General features: G+C 37.7%; 1 protein-coding gene across 1 annotated transcript in view; it reads left to right on the plus strand.

Annotated features, from left to right (window-relative positions):
- The first annotated feature begins 1,483 nt into the window (after nt 1-1,483).
- Nucleotides 1,484-21,165, plus strand: part of ttn.1 (titin, tandem duplicate 1) — a 135,871-nt gene continuing 116,189 nt past the window's right edge. Inside the window, exons 1-36 of the mRNA XM_084421004.1 lie at nt 1,484-1,750; nt 3,430-3,533; nt 3,812-4,015; nt 4,111-4,398; nt 4,482-4,570; nt 4,651-4,859; nt 5,135-5,393; nt 7,128-7,193; nt 7,325-7,583; nt 7,689-7,764; nt 7,851-8,069; nt 8,342-8,484; nt 8,564-8,751; nt 8,858-9,088; nt 9,249-9,487; nt 9,609-9,817; nt 9,905-10,069; nt 10,185-10,353; nt 11,780-13,479; nt 13,576-13,857; nt 13,962-14,228; nt 14,369-14,641; nt 14,751-15,014; nt 15,111-15,371; nt 15,486-15,746; nt 15,844-16,107; nt 16,199-16,459; nt 16,557-16,817; nt 16,908-17,168; nt 17,251-17,392; nt 17,755-17,923; nt 18,017-18,245; nt 19,108-19,392; nt 19,497-19,622; nt 19,734-19,922; nt 20,499-20,978. Of these exons, the coding sequence (XP_084277130.1) occupies nt 3,443-3,533; nt 3,812-4,015; nt 4,111-4,398; nt 4,482-4,570; nt 4,651-4,859; nt 5,135-5,393; nt 7,128-7,193; nt 7,325-7,583; nt 7,689-7,764; nt 7,851-8,069; nt 8,342-8,484; nt 8,564-8,751; nt 8,858-9,088; nt 9,249-9,487; nt 9,609-9,817; nt 9,905-10,069; nt 10,185-10,353; nt 11,780-13,479; nt 13,576-13,857; nt 13,962-14,228; nt 14,369-14,641; nt 14,751-15,014; nt 15,111-15,371; nt 15,486-15,746; nt 15,844-16,107; nt 16,199-16,459; nt 16,557-16,817; nt 16,908-17,168; nt 17,251-17,392; nt 17,755-17,923; nt 18,017-18,245; nt 19,108-19,392; nt 19,497-19,622; nt 19,734-19,922; nt 20,499-20,978 (9,079 nt within the window). The 5' untranslated portion in view covers nt 1,484-1,750; nt 3,430-3,442. The remainder of the gene's footprint in view (nt 1,751-3,429; nt 3,534-3,811; nt 4,016-4,110; nt 4,399-4,481; nt 4,571-4,650; nt 4,860-5,134; nt 5,394-7,127; nt 7,194-7,324; nt 7,584-7,688; nt 7,765-7,850; nt 8,070-8,341; nt 8,485-8,563; nt 8,752-8,857; nt 9,089-9,248; nt 9,488-9,608; nt 9,818-9,904; nt 10,070-10,184; nt 10,354-11,779; nt 13,480-13,575; nt 13,858-13,961; nt 14,229-14,368; nt 14,642-14,750; nt 15,015-15,110; nt 15,372-15,485; nt 15,747-15,843; nt 16,108-16,198; nt 16,460-16,556; nt 16,818-16,907; nt 17,169-17,250; nt 17,393-17,754; nt 17,924-18,016; nt 18,246-19,107; nt 19,393-19,496; nt 19,623-19,733; nt 19,923-20,498; nt 20,979-21,165) is intronic.

The raw sequence follows: 21,165 nt of genomic DNA on the forward strand, positions 1-21,165 counted from the left end.
TTTGTCTACTGCAGATACATTGCAAGAGATGTGGAACATAAAATAAATAAATGCAAGAGATGAGCATGAGCAGCTTTGAAAAATGCATCATAGCCTACTATAAAAAGGGTGACAGAGAGTAATGTAAATTATAGTTTGTGCAGATAAGCTTTACTAGTTATCCAATCTCATACCAATACTGTACTCAAGCCCACATGAGCTGTACCCCAGACCACATTTTTAGTCAAAAGTCAAACAGTAAATTGATCTTATTTTGTCTTTAATATATTCTGATTAGGTATCATCATGGACAATGCTAAGAAGATTTTATTTATTGATTTTCAAAGATTTTTTGATGATTGTTGTTAATATCTAGAATTTGGTTCATAATTATTATTTGGTAATAATTAATTCAAAACTATTTATTTTGTATTTCAAAAGCATTTTAGAGCCACCAACGTTCCACAAAGTGCCAACACCACTTGTGAAGCTGAAGGAGAAGAATGCTGATCTGAATTGTGAGAAGGCTCTTCTGTGATAATCTGGTAAACAGTAAAAGTATAACGGATAAAAACAGTATACATTTATGTTTCAGGGATGTTCTTTAAACAGTCTTTTAGTTTAGCTTGTAATGTGTTTAGGGTGAAATGGCCATCATAACCTACTTGGCATGATTTATCAATTATTTTTCTCTTTAAACAGTAATGTTAGCTTGAGGCTAATGCTTTCAATTTCCATTGTAATACATGTCTTGTCACCCAGCTTTAATATAATCAGGTTTAATCATATTTAAGGTTTAATCATCAGGCTGGATATACTGTGTGTTAGCATTTCAACATCATGGATAAATGAGGCCAGGCCGGGAGAATGTGAAAGTGATATTGCTTTTAAGATCAAAAGCTGATTTTTGAAAAAAACTTTTACAGTATAATGAGTAAATATGAGAAGTACATTGTACATAGCAAGCACATAGCTTTTAGTGGTGTTGAATTTTATATCCCAAACAGTGACCACAAACTCTTGTGGCAAAAGCAGTGGATTTTTTACTATTAACAGAGCCATTGAAATAAAGTTGTGGAATGTAGCCTAATGTTTTGTTCAAGACTTTGGATGATTGTAACACATTTCAAAAATAGGCACAGTTAGCAAGCATTCTGTAACCAGTATATCAGTCCCTTGCAGTGGGGGTTGCCTTGCCTTGCTCTTCCTTTGAGTGACAGGGACAGCCAGTCTCTCCTTTTGGTCATCAACAGGTTAATGATTGCCATAAGGGTTTTAAGCATTTCGTGTCATTGAATCGGGCATGAACATAACCATTTATTTGCATGAACAATGAATCCACATACCCAATGTAGTAAATAAACTCCATGGTGAGGCTAAGGCATATCAAGCTTGCATTAACTTGAGAGAGGGGGCCACTGAGTAACAGGTGTGAAGTTGCATAAAATGCATCGCTTTCCCATGATGCTTTGACCAATTGGGAGTGGCTTGAAAGTGATGATGCAGTCTAGGCTTGAGGTATATAAACTAAAACAACTATATTAGCAGTTCTGAGCAGTTGGAGCATCCCCAGCCTTGCCTCGGGTGTAGGGATTGCAAGGGAAAAGCAAAACTACATGGTCTAGACCCTGTGTAGTTTTGTTTTTTGGGTTATAACGGGGCCCAACCGTTCTCACCTTGGATTTTCTGGAAACATTTTGGATAAGAGGATTGTTGCTGAGGCACTAGACACCTGGGCACAGTCCCATCAAGTATAGGCAGCCTTGTACAAGTAAGTGGCATTTACTCTGTAGAACACAGCCATTAAAGCCATCTTTCTATAAGCTACAATGATACATGCTTGCACACCCTTTTAAAGCAAAATAAAAGTGCTGTTGCTTACAATGTGCTATTTCATTGAAGTTTTAGAAGGGTGACGAGATAGTGTAGTCAATCTGTGTTACTTCTCAAGAATATTATAAAACATAATGACTCTCAAGGTTATTAAATGTTTATTTCGGAATAGCCAAGAATAGCCTGTGATAGCATTAGAGTGGTGACCTAGCTGGGCCATGATGTCTTTTTAAGGGAATCAGCAGCAGAGATATCAGTTGCACCTCCAGCTATGTGCCACATGGTGACTGTCAATCAAACAAGGGACAGATTATTTTTGGAGACTGCCATTTCTGTCATACTGAATATCAGCCTTCATACATGATGCTATTTAGTCTGGATTCAATTTTTATTGGCATTTTCTGTCTATTATTGATATTTAGTACACACATCTTTTGACTGTGATTGTGAGTCATATTATGGACAATGTGTGTCCGCACTTACCTGTTAGTTTTCTGCATAAGGCTTATGATGCAGATGGCTTCTTTCTTTCTTTCTTTCTTTCTTTCTTTCTTTCTTTCTTTCTTTCTTTCTTTCTTTCTTTCTTTCTTTCTTTCTTTCTTTCTTTCTTTCTTTCTTTCTTTCTTTCTTTCTTTCTTTCTTTCTTTCTTTCTTTCTCTCTCTCTCTCTCATGTTAAGTAGTTAAAAATATTCAATTTCAACTGAGTCCATTTCCATTTGAGCCGAGTCATTTAACAAAGACCATATCAAGTATGTTTTAATATAATCCAATCAATTTATCTTGTTGTTTTAGTTTTATATACAAGATCACACAGACTAAAGATAAATAATATTGTATTATGTATGGAAAATATCTGTACAATACACATGTGAAGCTATTTGAAGCAGATATATTTATAGGTGAAGGTTTTCATTTAAAGCACTAAATCCTCATGGCTGTTTGATGACCAACTTTCAGAAGTTTGAAAATGTCTTCATACTTTGCTATTTTACTTAAACATTTACAAACAATACTTATTTGATATTTTAAATGAAATATGTCCAAATGCATTGACTTAATTTGTGTATAGAAACAATAAGAATGCAAACTATTTTGCTGCTTATATGATTTTGTTTTTTAACATTGCATGTCAGATGTTACAAGAAAAAGTCACCTAAAGCTCCCAAATTTAATCCTATTTTCTTTTCTTGCAAGCCAAAGATAATTTGAAACATTGGATACACCTAGATCCTATTATGCCAGATGTTTTAATGTTGAAATAGTTTAGTCGATTATGACTTTTTAGTTATGTTTTATTTTTATTAGCCTTATCTTACAGCTCACAGTTGCTGTTTAACACATTTCTAACATATTCAATTGGGTGCTTGACCTGACACTCAACAGCTTCGCTGTTCACAGTTCTCACAAATGACAGGCTGCTGATGACCAGGTGTCGGTGGGGGTAGGGGGTGTTAGTGATTAGTCAGTTCATTTCTTTTACAGCTAAAAATAGCCCTTCTAGTTTGTCATGTAACAGACAGTAATGCTGTTGTATTTCTAATTGATTCATTGGGCATTAAACAATTAATATAATTGTTGTAATATGGTGTTCACTACTCTATTCTGTTCTTTTCTAGGGTGCCTTCCACCATGTCAACACAAGCTCCAACATTTACACAGCCGCTTCAGAGCGTTGTGGCACTTGAGGGTAGTGCTGCAACATTCGAAGCTCAAGTTAGTGGTAAGGACTGGTCAGGTCATTATTAACTGGAAAGATTTAGACTTTGCTATTTTAAGCCAAACTTTGTTAACCTAAATTTAAAATAAAAATATTATGGCTGCGAAAAAGAAATTACATCCAGTATAATATGAGTTAAAATTAACACATTGCTGTTTTGGTATTGATGAAGGGGTACTTGAGCTTTACTGAGGAGGCTATGGTGTGATATAAGACAAAAAGATTGAGAAATACTATTCTAGAATAGCTTATTAATAATTTCCTCCAATATTTTTCTATAGGTAATCCAGTTCCAGAGGTGAGCTGGTTTCGTGATGGCCAGGTTCTTACTGCTGCCGCTCTGCCCGGCGCTCAGATCTCGTTCAGCGATGGCCGCGCTGTTCTGATGATCCCTGCCGTGACAGCCGCACACAGCGGAAGATTTTCTGTGAGAGCCACCAATGGCGCTGGACAAGCCACTAGCACCGCTGAACTGCTGGTTACAGGTAAGTCATCACTTTTGTACTACAGCTTTGTACTTTTCTGCCAGTGACTTTTTATGTCAAACAAACATAAAACTATTTCTTTGCTTGCCTTAAAGCGGAAACTGCGCCACCAAACATCATTCAGAGACTACAGAGTATGACTGTTAGACAAGGAAGCCAAGTGAGACTGGATGTTCGAGTTACAGGAATCCCTGCACCTGTGGTGAAGTTCTACAGAGAGGGAGCTGAGATTCAGAGCTCTGCTGACTTTCAGATTGTTCAAGATGGAGACCTTTACAGTTTGTTTATTGCTGAGGCCTTCCCTGAAGATTCTGGAACTTATTCTGTCAGTGCTTCAAACAGCAGTGGGCGTACTACTTCTACAGCTGAACTTCTGGTTCAAGGTTTGGTTTTTATTTCCTAATGAAATAACTTGACATTTTTGTAATAGAGTGTGTTCTTTAAATATTTCCTTTTTTAATGTCAGGTGAGGAGGTTGCAGTGCCTGCAAAGAAGACCAAGACTTTTGTTTCAACTTCTCAGATTTCACAGACTCGCCAGGCTAGAGTTGAAAAGGTAGTTAACATTCTGACAAAATTACACATGAGGCTGACAGCAAAAGACCTTGTTAACTCTGTGTTATTTGTCCTTCACAGAGAATGGAGGCCTCCTTTGAGTCGACAGCCATGATGGAAATGGAAATAGAGGATGGTGATTTGGCTCACAAGACACCACCTCGTGTGCCTCCAAAGCCGACTTCCAAGTCCCCAACCCCACCAACAGGGGTGTCAAAGGTTGCAGCTACGCGCCATCAGTCACCCTCTCCTGTGAGGCCTGTTAAAGCCCCCATTCTCACACCTCACAGGTGAAGTATATTTTCAACATCATTACTACTTAGTAGTAATACCTTTACAAACCCTAAGACATTTTTAGAGTGCACATATTGCAGATAACTGAACTAAAATCAATAGTGAAAATTACTGATATATAATGGAAAGTCATTTGTTCCTTCACCCACACTTATGAAAATGTAAGTGTAAAGATTAATCCGTGTTCTGTTTATTTTTATGATACATTAAACATCTTTCTTACATAGCATTTGTCCCTTGTTAATTCAGTTTTTTATATGTTTTATTTTAGGCCTTCTTCCCCTTCAAGACTGTCTGTGTCCCCTATCAGACCAGTGAAGTCTCCAATGACTATACACAAACAAGTCGCACAGGCTGCAGATGTTCTGCCTCCTTGGAAGCAGGAGGGTTATGTGGGAGAGTCCAGCTATACCAGCATGACTACTGGGGCCTCATATGTCCAGACCTCCTCCACATTTGTCCATAAGGAGCAGCAATGGGAAGGTTCTTTTGCTATGCAGCAACAAGCCAGTGGTGTCGCTGTCAAAGAAGTAAGTAAATTTTTGCTACTATGATCTCTAGTGGGTAAAATGTAACATTCTGTCTTTGTGATAATATGAAAGAAAAACTATTCATTACTTGCATTTTATTTTAAAGTAATGAATAATCAAAAATGTTTAATTAAAAATAAAGAAGTGCTTAAAATATAATTTGAAATAAACAATAAAAGTGTAACAATATGTGTGTGGTCACTGACAAAAGGTCATTTGGAGGTATTTAAGATCATTTATTTTCTACTGCAAACAGACTGAGTTGAAAAGGAGACCACACACATTATTGAGACTACTGTTACCTAAAGTGTAAAGGAATCCACATCAGAGGCAGTAGGGGGAGGGGTGATTGTTTTGACACCATTTTTCAGTTATCACACCTTAAATAATCACACTTCATTTTGCAAACTAGCCCAGCAAGTTTTACTAACTTGCAATTTTGAAGTTTAACTGATTTAATGTAATTTAACTGATATTTGATACATGAACTGGACATACGCATGTTCATAAATATTTTCTTCCATCTGAATAAATTTGCTCCACACTATTAAACCACATTACTGAAATTACATTACTTTTGTAATCATACATTATCTAATGTTAAACTATTTTTTTTGTCTGTCCATTGGCAAAGTTTGTATTCATTCTATGTGCACAATATTTTCTACTTCTTGCTCTTAAAGTGAGAAAAGTGCATATGCCTACAGGCCTAATTGTTTCTAGAAGTTGATCAGTTGTATTTTTAAAAGGTTTAGTACTCACAACAATTTATTAATCATGTTTGTTTTGAATCTCTTGAATAGAGGTAAGCATGCACAGTGACAGACAAACAGTGAATCCCTCAATAAATATATTATAGCACCAACCTTTTTAGCCAGCAAAAATGTAAAATATAAAAATATAATATAAACACAAACTATACATGTGCATAAATGTGGATCAGATAACTAAAATGTCCTGCTTTGTCAGTAAGGCAATAGTAGGTAAATGTAATTGAGCGTTTGACCAAACAGTGAGACTGAGTTATTTGGTGTATATAAGCTGACTGTGATGGATGTACACAGTTGCTGAGCTCTAGAAATAGCTTGTGTCATGTGCTGGTCTTATAATAGAATGATAAAAAAAAGTGTGCCAAGAATTGGACACTGTTTGCCATGAATCTATTTTACCAGTGAACAAACTAAATATTCTTTGACTTTAATATTAGGATTCAACCTCACATTGATCATTAGTATATCTCTTTTGTAATATACTAAATTTGAATTAATTGCAATTCAGGTTGAATTTATATTTTGTTATAATAATACAGTTTATGATAGCTGCAAAAAAAAAAAAATATATATATATATATATATTACAGGGTCATCGCACAATCTTGTGGTTGTTGTTTGTTGTGTAGATTAATTTAGTTAATCTGACTGAACATCTCGAATTAATCCAGTTACAATATCGCCCCCTGCCTTTTGACCGTTATGAGCACAACCAGTCCTGTACAGATCTCACTTGCTTCACTGAGGAATTATTCTCTTTTACCATTTTTTCTCTTTTACCCATTAATCATTGATCTCAAACCATTTATATTTTACTGTTACAACCTTCTGATTTGTATTTGCTTTTCCATCTCAACCACTCATGCTTGAAAAAGCTTGAATGAAAAAGCAGCAGAAAGATTATAAATAATAATAATTAGTTAATAATACATTTTCATTTTTTTTTTTTTTTTTTACAATTTAGATTGTTGAGACTGCAGCAATCCCATCCCTAACAAAAGAGCAAGTGATGCCGCCAACTATTGTGGCTGTAAGTAAATGAGCACTCATGTACACATGAAAGTGTACAACACAGAGTGAACATTTAATTTTCTTAATTTTTTATCTCTTGCGAGGTTAAAATATTTACTTATTTTGAAATTCTGTTTTTACTTTGCCCAGGGTTTAAAGAATGTGACTGTTACCGAAGGAGAGTCTGTGTCTCTGGAGTGCCAGATTTCAGGCCACCCCACCCCAGCTATTATGTGGTTCAGAGAGGATTACAGAATCGAGAACTCTATTGACTTCCAGATCACTTATGAAAGCAGCTATGCCCGCTTGGTGATCCGTGAGGCCTTTGCTGAAGACAGTGGCCGCTTCACTTGCACTGCTACCAGTGAGGCTGGAACTATCAGCACCTCCTGCTACCTGCTTGTCAAAGGTAAGATCATGAATCATGAAATAGACCATGAAATATGACTTGGCTTGACACAAAATTATCTGTGCGATTACAGACACATTTTTACAGTTAATTTTTCATTTTCAGTCTCAGAAGACATTGAAAGCCGGGAGGATTTCTCTGCTGTTGCTGAACACATTGAAATGTCTGCTCAGGAAAGACGGTGAGTTAAAAGAATCCTTTAGGGTATAAAACTATATTAAATAATATAAGAATTTGCAATCTGAGTCCTTGGTGTTTCACAAACAGGGTTACAGTTGAAGCTAAAGAGGAGACAATGTCTGAAATAAGTGCAGTCTCTGAGCATATGGAAGCTGGAGCAGGTGTTGCCCCTTTCTTTGTGAAGAAACCCACAGTGCAGAAGCTTGTGGAGGGCGACAGCATAATCTTTGATTGCCAGGTTGGAGGAAGCCCCAAGCCTCATATTTACTGGAAGAAAAGTGGAATTCCACTTACTACTGGATACAGGTATGTTTTATACTGTACAAATATACACTTTCTGATCTGAATTGTTTGTAAGATATTGCCATACTTTTTCATTTATGTGAATAAAAAGTATTTAGACTGGTTAATAATGAATTAGCAAATAAACAAATGATTTTTTTTGTGCTGGTTTTATGTCTATTGCGACTTAGTTTCCAAAGTCTTTTTATGTATTGTCTTCTGCTTGAGTTCAGTTCATGTGAACTATGATGCAAAGATATTAATAGGAAATAAACTCAAACTCATATATCCTCTAGGTACCGAGTAGCCTACAATAAGGACACTGGAGCATGCAAGCTAGAGATCTCCATGACATTTGCTGATGATGCAGGGGAGTACACCATCTTTGCTAGGAACCCACTTGGAGAGATCTCTGCATCAGCCATGCTGCTTGATGAAGGTTGGTTTTCGGGGTGACTATTATAAATTGCAATAGCATTTCAGATCAATTGTTTATAGTGTTTTTCGGCATTTTATAGAGGCATATGAGCTGTATGTGAAGAAACAAGAAGAGACATTCAAGACAGAAGTAACTACTATTATAGAGGAGCCAAAGGTGGCTGACATACCTGCTGTTGTTGAGACTGTAACTGAGAAAGAGCAGATGCTCGTACAAAGGAGGATGGCTCAACAAACCCAGATGATGCAGTCCTTCATTTCAGAGCAGGTATGAAAGGATTTGTTTTTCAATATTATTTTAACTTTATAAATCCTGAAAATCAACTTCTGAATTTACAAAGTGTGAGTATGAACCTTACAATGATATTTTACAGGAGTTCCAAATATCTAATTTGGAGCAGAGATTCATCCAAGAAATTGAGTTCAACCTACTCAAGATTACCTACCAGGAGTTGGTGACTGAGGATGGAGAGCAGTTGGATATGAGTGTTTCTGAACATGATGCTATTTCTCCTGTCTTTAATACTCCAGTTAAAAGTTACAGACTCAGGGAGGGAATGAGTGCAACTTTCCATTGTAGAATGTCAGGAACCCCTCTCCCTAAGGTAAGATTAAATCGTTATGTTTACATACATTCAACATTCAATCAGCTAAGCTAGTATAATTTTTTTTAACAATAACAAACAAGTACAATTGTACTGAAAATCATCAGTGCTTGTCCAATCAAATAAGAGGACTGGATTTTTATTATTATTTGAACTATAGATAACCTGGTACAAAGATGGCAAGCGCATCATACATGGAGGCCGTTATCAGATGGAGGTTCTGCTGGATGGTAGAGCCAGTCTGCGTCTTCCTACGGTGCTGGCAGAAGATGAGGGTGTCTACACTGCTTTGATCAGTAACATAAAGGGCAATGCTGTCAGCTCTGGAAAGCTGTATGTGGAGGCAACTGGTGTAACACAAACACAGCTTCCTCAGCCAGGAGGAGTTCAAAGAATTAGGTAGGTTTTGACTAATCAATCTAAGAAAATTTCATAGTTTGTAATATCGCCATAGCAAATTGCATGATATTATAATAAAATTGTTATTGGATTGAGATATTAAAAATCTTGCAATTTTCAGGTCCACATCACCACGCTCCACGAGTCGTTCTCCAGGTCGATCACCTTCCCGAAGACTTGATGAGACAGATGAGGCCCAGCTAGAAAGACTCTACAAGCCTGTGTTTGTACAGAAGCCCTCTTCCTTTAAGTGCTCTGAGGGACAGACTGCAAGATTTGATCTGAAAGTTGTTGGAAGACCCATGCCTGAAACTTACTGGTTCCACAATGGTTAGTGATCTGCATCCATAGAAGATTTTATAACAGTGACAATTATTTTATTACCATACCATGACATGTATACTTTTTTCATTACAGGACAACAAGTAGTCAATGACTACACCCACAAGATTGTGGTAAAGGAGGATGGAACTCAATCAATGATTGTGGTTCCTGCCATGCCTCAGGACTCTGGAGAGTGGACGGTTGTTGCTCAGAACAGAGCTGGAAAAACAACTGTATCTATGACTCTCACTGTTGAAGGTATGGCATTATATACACTAATAATTTTTTATAAAATAACTTTCTATATGACTTCAGGCCAACTGCATTAATTATTTCTAATGAAATATTCGGTTTACATTGTTATAATTTTCAGCCAAGGAAAACTTGGTGAGACCACAGTTTGTTGAGAAGCTAAGAAACATCAGCGTTAAAGAGGGTACTTTGGTTGAGCTTGCTGTTAAAGCTATTGGCAACCCCCTTCCTGACATCGTTTGGCTGAAGAACAGTGACATAATCTCCCCACATAAACACCCACATATCAGGTAAGTTTTCAGTCATGAAATTATAGCCTAGTGGTTTAAAAGAGACATATCATGCTTTTAAATCGTTCCTTTTTACATATAAATCATACATTTGTGGTCTATATAAAGCGGAACTGCAATGCTTGGGTCTGAATTCCTCATTATTATAGCGCCACAGGCCCCTTTTTTACCCCTTTTCTGATGTGCGTCTGAAAGCAACTCGTTTTGGTGCGGTCTCTTTAAATACAATTGAGACACTTCATACCCCGCCCCCTCTCCAGGTTGCAGAGGTTCAACTCCACCCCGTTCGGCCATTTTTGTAGTTTGATAGCAGAGATACGATTATCTAGCGGCACAGAAACTTTTGGACATCCAAGATTTCTGTCAACACAGAAAACATTTCATCATTGGATAGTTTTTTCGTTTTATTAAAGTGTTGTTTTATGTCAGCTTAATGCCCGGAACGCTTTTCAGAAAAGATAAGGCAACTTATTTAGCACAATTCACACGGTAATTCAGGAAAAAAAATATCTCTGAATGCTGCACATGAAACTTTGGTCTTCCGACCTTTTACCACTGTGTCGATTTATTTTGATTAATATGTGCGAGGGAGAGAGAGCAAGACAGCGCTTAGTTTGGAGACGGTGAAGTCTTGTTTACACTCGCCTGGCTCGGAAGAGAGAGAGCGCGCGCGCGCGCGACCGGGTCTCTCACTGCTCGTTCTTTCAGTTAAACATTCGCCCTAACACAAGCGCGGCAGTTCATCTACATTACTCTCACCGATCAAATAAGACTTTGGCAGGTGCTAAAACAAGTTCAATGCAGGAAAAACCCTGTTGTTGCTGAAGTAGTTATCCTTGAAGTGCTTCGCGTTCGCGCACACAGAAATGACTATGGGTACATTTCCGTTAAAAATAAAACTCAACCAGGCACTTCGAAGAGGTTCTGATGCTGGGAGACGGTGTAATGAAGCGTGTGGGTTAATGTACATCCAACAACCGAACATTTTGACTTACCCTCTCGCAACCTCTGCATCCTTGAGCTTAGACTACAAAATCACAGCGAGAAATAAATATGGCGGATTGCTCGAAGTGTTGAGCCGGGAGTTGATGTCCTTATTTGGCAGTTCCGCTTCAAATACTGTGACGTAATAGTTCACAAAACGTCATAGATAATAGAAAAATCGGAACCGGTTGAAAAATAAGGCCAAAACAGAATATAAAGATATCAACGAAACACCTGAAGAGACTAATTTGAAATTTTCTATACTTCTAAACATTAAAAATATACAACAAAATGCATTTAAGAGCTAAAAAAGTGGATTTAGCATGATATGTCCCCTTTAAGTAAATTCAAGTAAATGATCATAATGTCTGTTCCTGTGATGATGTGTATGATAGATAAATCATTTCTATATTTCAGTTAACTGAATTTATTTGTTTATTAGGATTGAGGGTGGTAAAGGACAAGCTCATTTCAAGATTCCATCAAGTACAGGATCTGATAGTGCATGGTACACTGCTACAGCTATCAACAAAGCTGGCAGAGATACCACACGTTGCAGAGTTAATATTGAGGTGGATGCAGTACAGCCTCAGCCTGAGAAAAAGCTTGTAATTCCCAAGGGAACCTACAAGGCCAAAGAAATTGCTGCACCGGAGTTAGAGCCACTGCATCTTCGTTATGGTCAGGAACAATGGGAAGATGGTGACCTCTACGATAAGGAGAAGCAACAGAAGCCTCACTTCAAAAAGAAGCTTACCTCAGTCAGGCTGAAGCGATTTGGACCTGCACACTTTGAGTGCAGACTGACCCCTATTGGTGACCCGACCATGAATGTTGAGTGGCTGCATGATGGCAAGCCATTGGCAGCTGCAAACAGACTACGCATGGTCAATGAGTTTGGCTACTGCAGTCTTGACTATGAAGCTGCTTATTCCAGAGATAGTGGTGTCATTACATGCAGAGCCACCAACAAATTTGGAGTTGACCAGACCTCTGCTACACTAATTGTTAAAGATGAGAAAAGCCTTGTTGAGGAAACACAGTTGCCAGAGGGAAGGCGAGGTCAAATAATAGATGAAATAGAGCGTATTGGCCATGAGGGTGGCCCCTCTGGAGTTACAGGAGATGATAACTTTGAGAAGACTAAGCCTGAGATTGTGCTACTTCCAGACCCAGTAAGAGTTATGGAGGGAGAATCAGCCAAATTCCGCTGTAGGGTGACAGGCTACCCTACCCCAAAAGTCAACTGGTACCTCAATGGACTGCTCATCCGCAAGAGTAAAAGATTTAGACTTCAGTTTGATGGTATTCACTACTTGGAAATCGTAGACACCAAGTCATATGATTCAGGTGATGTCAAAGTTGTGGCTGAAAACCCTGAAGGTGTTACCGAGCATCTTGTGAAATTTGAGATTCAGCAAAAGGAGGACTTCAGGTCAATCCTGCGCCGTGCACCTGAGATCAAAGCTCCTGCTCCTGCACCATCACAAGAGCATGGTAGAGTCTCATTTGAGGTTGTCAAAGCAGAGAAACCATCTGTAACCTCTAAAGAACCCAAGGAGGTGGTTAAGCTGAGGAAAACCGAGAGAGTGATCCATGAGAAATCAACAGAAGAAACAGAGGAACTGAGAAGCAAATTCAAGCGTAGGACCCAGGAAGGCTACTATGAAGCAATAACTGCCGTAGATCTGAAGTCCCGCAAGAAGGATGAGTCTTATGAGGGTATGCTAAAGAAGAGGAAAGAAGAACTTCTTCATCACGCCAAAGAACTGCATGATGCTGAGAAGAAAAAAGAAGAGGAGGGTAAACTCACCATTCCCAAAGTTAAGCCAGAGAAAATTGTGCTCTCTCCAAGCATGGAGGCTCCAAAGATCATCGAACGGATCCAGAGCCAGACAGTTGGCCTGGGAGATGAAGTACACTTCCGTTGTAGAGTCACCGGTAAACCAGACCCAGAATGTCAGTGGTTCAAGAATGGTATCTTATTGGAGAAGTCAGACCGGGTTTACTGGTATTGGCCAGAAGACCATGTCTGTGAATTAGTGATAAAAAATGTCTTAGCCGAGGACTCAGCAAGTGTAATGGTCAAAGCCATGAACATTGCTGGAGAGACCTCAAGCCATGCTTTCCTGCTGGTTCAAGGTAAAAATAAAATCCTACTAGTTGCTGTTTGTATATTATCAGCACCATAAATGGTAAAAGTTATCTTGAGTCATTGTTCTTTCACTTTTCTTTCAGGCAAACAAGTAGTCTCTTTTACACAACTTCTAGAAGATCAGAATGCGAAAGAGAAGGACACCATGATGACCTTTGAATGTGAGACGAATGAGCCATTTGTTAAGGTCAAGTGGATGAAGAACAATGCAGAAATTTTCTCAGGGGACAAATACAGAATGCACTCTGACAGAAAGGTGCACTTCCTGTCAGTGCTGATGATTTCTATGAAGGACGAAGCCGAGTACAGTTGTGTGGTTGTTGACGAGGACCACATAAGAACCAGCGCCTCACTTTATGTTGAAGGTTAGTACAACACTTACAACAGTTTTATCTTCTCATCCAACTGTGTTTAATAGTTTTGAGCATTTAATTATTTGGTGAAATGTACAATTTGATGTCCTATACAGGTGCACCACTTGAAATTGTAAAGAACCTTGAGAATACAGAAGTACCTGAGACATACTCTGGAGAGTTTGAGTGTATTTTGTCCCGTGAGGATGCTGAAGGCACCTGGTATTTTGAGAACAAAGAAATCACTCCTAGCCTTAAATATGTTGTGTCTGCACGTCGTGGTCGTCATGGTCTTGCTGTGAAAGATGTTAAGAAGGAGGACCAAGGAAAATACACTTTCAAAGTGGGAGATCTTAAGACAAGTGCCTCCCTTAAGATGAAAGGTGATAATGAGTAAACTAGGATTCAATTATTTAAAAGTACTTTTTATAAGCTGTGAACTTTTATATTAAAACTCATTTTAGTTGTCTGCTATAAGTAAAAGTCATTTAAATCATATTTAAATATTTCTGGTTCACTCTAGTGCGTCCTGTGACTCTGATGCAAGGTCTTTCTGACCTGACAATCTGTGAGGGTGATATTGCCCAACTTGAGGTGCGATTCTCTCAGGAGAATGTGGAGGGCTCATGGATGATGAATGGTCAAGCCATCTCTGCTTCCAATAAGATTCACATGGTCATTGACAAATTCACCCATAAGCTTCTCATTGAGGACACCAGTAAGGGTGATGCAGGAATGTACTCCTTTGTTGTTCCTGCTCAGGACATTTCTACAAAGGGAAAGCTAACAGTTCAAAGTAAGTCATCTTATTAACCATAAATTAATGTTCAGTGAGTTCTCAAACATTGATTTCCCTTTTCATGAGAAAAGAGGCTGTTTTATTAATCATTTTGTTTCTTTTCCAGTTATTGGCTTCTTGACACCATTAAAAGACGTTTCCACAGTAGAAGGCACTAAAGCTGTCCTTGAGGCTAAAATCTCTGCTCCTGATATAACTGCAGTAAAATGGTTCCAAAATGATAAGCTGGTGACAGCAAGTGATAGAGTCCAGATGGTTGTCAAAGGATCCAAACAGAGACTGGCAATTAACAGGACCTATGCATCAGATGAAGGACAATATAAACTGATGGCTGGCAAAGTAGACTCAACCTGTAAACTTTCTGTCCAGCGTGAGTGTCACTCAAAATTGTTCCAATATATTTCTTTCCTGTTTTAATTGTTTTAAAAGAATCGATAATAATGGCATTGTTCATTGTGTTTTATAGCTGTATCTATTGTTAAGCACATGGAGGACTGCGTTTGCACAGAGACCCAGAATGTCAACTTTAAAGTGGAGGTATCTCATCCTGGCATTGATGCTCTCTGGACTTTCAAGGGTCAACCTTTAAAAGCAGGTCCAAAGTACAAGATTGAGGGCAAAGGTACACACTATAGCCTCACTGTTTTAAATGCCATGAAGGATGAGGAAGGAGAGTACATGTTTATGGCTGGTGAGAAGGAATCTAGAGCAAGGCTTATTGTATCAGGTACGTAGACATTCAAATTGTTTTTAAAATATAAGTACCTACTGTTTTGCCATGCACAAGGTGGAAATCATGTCATGTGTCTGAGTTGTTGCATTTTGTTTATTTCTCCACTAGGTGGTGCTATAAACAGGCCACTCCATGATTTGACTGTAGCAGAATCCCAAACTGCTGTGCTGGAGTGTGAAGTTGCTAACCCTATTACAGAAGGCAAATGGCTCAAAGATGGCCACCCCATTGACTTCAGTGATAATATCATATGTGAAAATAATGGTGCTGTTAGACGCCTTGTCATCGGCATCACCAGGCCACAGGATGTTGGAGAGTACACCTACCAGGTGGCAAACTCCAAGACATCTGGCAACTTGAAGGTTGAAGGTAAATTTTGTGTCGCTAGATTAGTTTTATGCAAATTATGTTATCTATAATAAATTAGAAGTTATTTATATGTATTTTCTTACTTTTTTTATCCAAGCTGTTAAAATCAGGAAGACAATGAAGAACCAAACTGTTACTGAGACCCAGGAGGCAGTATTCAGTCTTGAACTCACCCATTTAGATGTGAAAGGATCCCAGTGGATCAAGAATGGTGTTGAGATTCATCCAAGTGATAAATTTGAGATAACAGTTGATGGCATGGTTCACACCCTGAAAATCAAGAACTGCAACTCCCAAGATGAATCAGTCTATGGTTTCAAACTTGGAAAACTCTCTGCTAATGCCAGACTAAATGTTGAAAGTATGTTTTTAATTATCTGTCAAGTATACAGTTATTTAAATCTGTCTGCTGTTCTAAGATGTATTTCAATACCTTTAAATCTCTTTTATAGCTATCAAAATTGTGAAAAAACCAAAGGATGTGACATCACTGCTGGGGGCAACTGCCTCATTTGAGCTGAGTTTGTCCCATGATGACATTCCAGTTAAGTGGATGTTCAATAATCAGGAGCTCGAGGCGAGTTCAAATATTAAAATACTGTCTGAGCGGAAAGCCCACAAACTTGTCATTCAGAGTGTTGAAGGTCACTTGGCAGGTGAATACATTGCTGTGGTCGGGCATCTGCACTGCAGTGCTCATCTTCATGTTGAATGTAAGTATCTGAAGATTTTTTTTAATAGTGTTCAACTTAAATGTGCAAATTTGGCATTCTCAATATGTTTTAACTTTCATATATTGCATATATTCAGACTTGAGAGTCACAAAACCTCTGAAGAACATTGAGGTTCCAGAGACCCATGTGGCCACGTTCGAGTGTGAAGTTTCACATTTCAATGTTCCATCCACCTGGCTGAAAAATGGAGTTGAGATTGAGATGAGCGAGAAGTTTGGAATTGTGGTGCAGGGCAAACTGCATCAGCTGAAAGTCATGAATGCCAGCCAGGAGGACATTTCAGAATACACATTTGTGTGTGGAAATGACAAAGTCTCTGCTACCCTGACTGTAAAACGTGAGTAATTTGTATGCTGTCTGTAAACTTAAAATAAATATAAAGTTACTATAAACAGCATATTCACAAATGCAATTTCAAATCTTTCAGCAATTCTGATCACATCCATGCTTCAGGACATCAATGCTAAAGAAAAAGACACTGTTACATTTGAGGTAACCGTCAGCTTTGAAGGCATCACCTACAAATGGCTGAAGAATGGAGTAGAAATAAGATCCAGTGATAGATGCCAAACTCGCAGCAAACAGTTCACCCACTCTCTCACTATCCGAAATGTTCACTTTGGGGATGGTGGAGAGTACAAGTTTGTGGCTGGATCTGCTGAAACATCTGCAAAACTCTTTGTTGATGGTTAGTTTTGTTTTTCTATTGACAGCTGCCTTTATGATTATATAACCTAGTAGATTGGCTAACAAAAATCTGTGTTCTCCAGCTCGTGTGATTGAATTCACCAAGCACATTAAAGATATAAAGGTAACCGAGAAGAAGAAGACTATATTTGAATGTGAGCTCTCTGAACCCAACGTCCCTGTGATGTGGATGAAGGATGGGCAGGAGCTTGAGTTGTCTGACAGGTATGGCTTCAGATTTAATGCAATTTACACTGCAGATAAATTAACTGCAAAAACAAGAAAACAACAACGCCCAAAAAAACAAAAACAATAATAATATCATTAATCATATTATATCTGTTTAAGACATTAAGACTTGTGTAAATAATACATTTAATTTATTTTTGATAGATTAATACTTAAAACAAAGGATGTATAATAATAGTCTAAATATATCATGCACTTTTGCTTCTTAAGTACCTTTATCTTGTTCTAAGGATGTTTAAATATTTTTATGCCAAACAAGACAACAATTTTTTTTTTTTTTTTTTGCAGTCTAAAGATCTCTACTGTATCCATAATATGTTACTTCCTTGTTGTTTTAGGTTCAAAGCCACCACTGACAAATTCCTGCAGCGTTTGATGATCCAGACAGTTCGCATGTCTGATGCCGGAGAGTTCTCTGTGGTTGCTGGTGCAAGTGTTTCCAAGGCAAACCTCATAGTGGAGGGCAAGGATGTCCGCATCTCTGAGCCTGCTGAGAAGGACATCACTGTAACTATCCTTTGTCTTATTACAGTCACATGTTAAAACATTACCATGTGTCATGGTGAGATCACTTTTTTTCCTCTTTTTCATGCTTTTCAGGTGGTTGAGAAAAAGAGGGCTACATTTGAGTTTGAAGTAAATGAGGATGAAATTGAAGGTCGCTGGCTGAAAAATGGTGTTGAAATTCAATCTTTTGAGGAGCGCTTTAACTATGTGACAGTTAGAAAGACACATCGCTTGACAATCACTGAGACTTACAGAAGTGATGCTGGAGAATATACATTCATAGCAGGAAAGAACAGGAGCACAGTCAATCTACATGTCCAGAGTGAGTGTACAGTTCAGATATCTATAAATATATTTAAATAAATGTTCAGTTTATTTTGCATGCATATTTACACTGCCATTCAAAAAAAATTTAAAATAAAAAATGTGTGTATATATATATAAATTGTTTTTATTTTATTTTTTTATTTTATTTTATTTTATTTTATTTTATTTTATTTTATTTTATTTTATTTTATTTTATTTTATTTTATTTTTTATTTTATTTTATTTTATTTTATTTTATTTTTTATTATTATTTTTTGATATATATAGTAAGTTTGTCCACTTACAAAGAAATTAAGGGTCTATCAGTTTTTATGGTAGGTTTATTTTAAGTACTAAGTCATGTTTTGCTTGGGGATCAAATACTTATTTCACTCACTGAAATGCAAATAAATGTATAACCTGTAATGTTTTTTTTCCTGGATTTTTTGGTTGATATTCTGTCTCTATCCGTTAAAAGAAGCCTATCATAAAAATGATAGACCATTTCTTTGTAAGTGGGCAAACTTACAAAATCAGCAGTGAGTCAAATAATTATTTTCCCCACAGTATATAAATATTGTAGAAGCCACAATACTTTTTTTTTTAAAGAAAAACAAATCTGAAATATATATATATATATATATTTTTTTTTTTTTTACAATGGAAAAGTCTTTACTGTCACTTTTCATCAATTGAATGCATTGTGACCCAAACTATTGGACGGTAGTGGGTATATCCAATACTTAATCAGAATATATGTCTTCAACTCTTTCTGTCCATTGCATACCAGTATATTCCAAGTGCATTGAACCACTACATTAAAGTGTGATTTGTGAAGCTGATTGTCTTGGCCTAACATGTGTCTTGATTTAATTCAGTCCCTGAGCCTCCTCAGATCATCAGGCACATGCAGCCCCTGTCTGTTGAGGCTGGCAAACCTGCACGCTTCTCTGTGGAGGTGACAGGAATTCCTCAGCCTCAGGTGTCCTGGTATAAGAACTCTCAGGCCCTGTCTTCTGGGTTCAAGTGTAAGTTCCTGAGGGAGGGAGATGAGCACATATTGTTGCTCATTGAAGTCTTCCCAGAGGATGCAGCTCAGTACAACTGTGAAGCTAAGAATGACTATGGAGTAGCCACAAGTTCTGCGTCACTTAATGTGGAAGGTAAGCTTATTTTGAGACTGTTATTTAAAACCAATATTAGATACTGGTTTAAAACTCTTTCAAATAACCAATATTTTTAACACAAACATAACTTCTGTGAACAGTTTCAGAAGTGGTTTCTCCAGACACTGTGGCCCCAGTGTCTCCACCAGTAATTATTACCTCGCTGCAAGGTACCTCTGCTGAAGAGGGAGAATCAGCCAGATTCCAGTGCCGTGTTGCTGGAGATGGTAAGGATCAACCCTGTGCATTAAACAATTGTGGATCATAGAATTTTTATTTTTAATAAGCATATATCATTTCCTTCGTGGAGTTAACAAGCATTCGTTTGATGTGTGCAGATCTGAAGATTACCTGGTACTGTAGAGATAAGGAAATTGTGAAGTCTGACAACTTTAGAATGTCTCAGTTTGATGATATCTGCCAGCTCGAGATCTCCAGAGCATATTCTCCAGATGCAGGAGAATACACATGTGTTGCACGCAATTCTGGAGGAATGGTCTCTTGCTCTGCAGTTTTGATGGTCAATGGTATGTGCAAACCTTTTAAGTTCATTGTCTTCTCTCAAGACTATGCCATCCTTTTCTTGTTGAGCAACCTGACCTTTGTTTTTGGTTTGTCTTTTTTAGCATGCTCCATTGCTTAATACAGGTTTTAGATGTCATGCATGATGGTCAGATCATTAACTTTAAATACACTTTGGACAATCTTGGCATAATGGATTTCTATGACTTTACCAAGACCAGGCCCCATTATTCTTTACTGTGCATGTGAAAAGCACTGTTTTCCAGCTAAATTCATTGATCCATCAGGCACAATATAGAAGAAACATTAAAAGATACAAATTGCATCACCTCTTTCTCATTATTGAGAAACCTAACCACAGACCATTAATAACTTTATTTTCAATGAATAGTTTTTTTTTCTCTCAAATAAACAGCACATTTTGCTTGTCATCATCCTCATGGATTTTGAGAACTCATCTATGGAATTCTACCATCTCTCACTACCTTTACCCTTACAGTGATGATGATCTATTATTTTTAAACTTTAATTTGGCAATTTGACATTTACAAATGTCTAATGTTATTCTTTTTATCGCTCAGATCTCAGTGTGAGAACAGTAGGTAGGCAAAGTGTTTCGAGCACCGGAATGACTCATTCGGAGATGGTCACCTCCCAGACCATGAGTGAGACTCATTGTTCCACTATGCAAACTTTTGAAAGCATTTCTACGGTGATGATGTCCACAACATCTGTTAAAAGCATAGAGGTCCAACAAGTTACCTCTTTGGAAGAATATTCTACAAGCCCCGTTTTGACCCAGAAAATGAGTGATGTAATTGTCGGCCTGGGTGATGTGGCTCAGTTCAACTGTTCCTTCAGTGGACAGCCATTTACTGAAATTGTATGGGATCATAACGGAAGGACAATCACAAATACAGAAAGGGTGCAGTGGGTACATCAAGGCAAGCTCATTTCTCTCATGATACTCAATGTCCATCTTGGGGACCAGGGACATTACTGCTGTACTGTTAAAAATAGAAATGGCGAGAATCGAACGTCTGCACAGCTCACAGTCGAAGGTGGTTATAGTTTTTTTTTGTCTTTGATGCTCATTTCCTCCCATCTGCTTCCTGCTGGTGTTTTTTGTTAATCTAAAATATGTTTCATGTGGCTATAACCAACTTTAATTTTTAATTGAATTTACAATGTAATATCCCATGTAATCTATTTTAATACTTTAAATAGTTTGATCTTTCACATGCCTGG

The sequence above is a fragment of the Rutilus rutilus genome (assembly GCF_951802725.1).
Source record: "Rutilus rutilus genome assembly, chromosome: 10".
NCBI lineage: Eukaryota > Metazoa > Chordata > Actinopteri > Cypriniformes > Leuciscidae > Rutilus > Rutilus rutilus.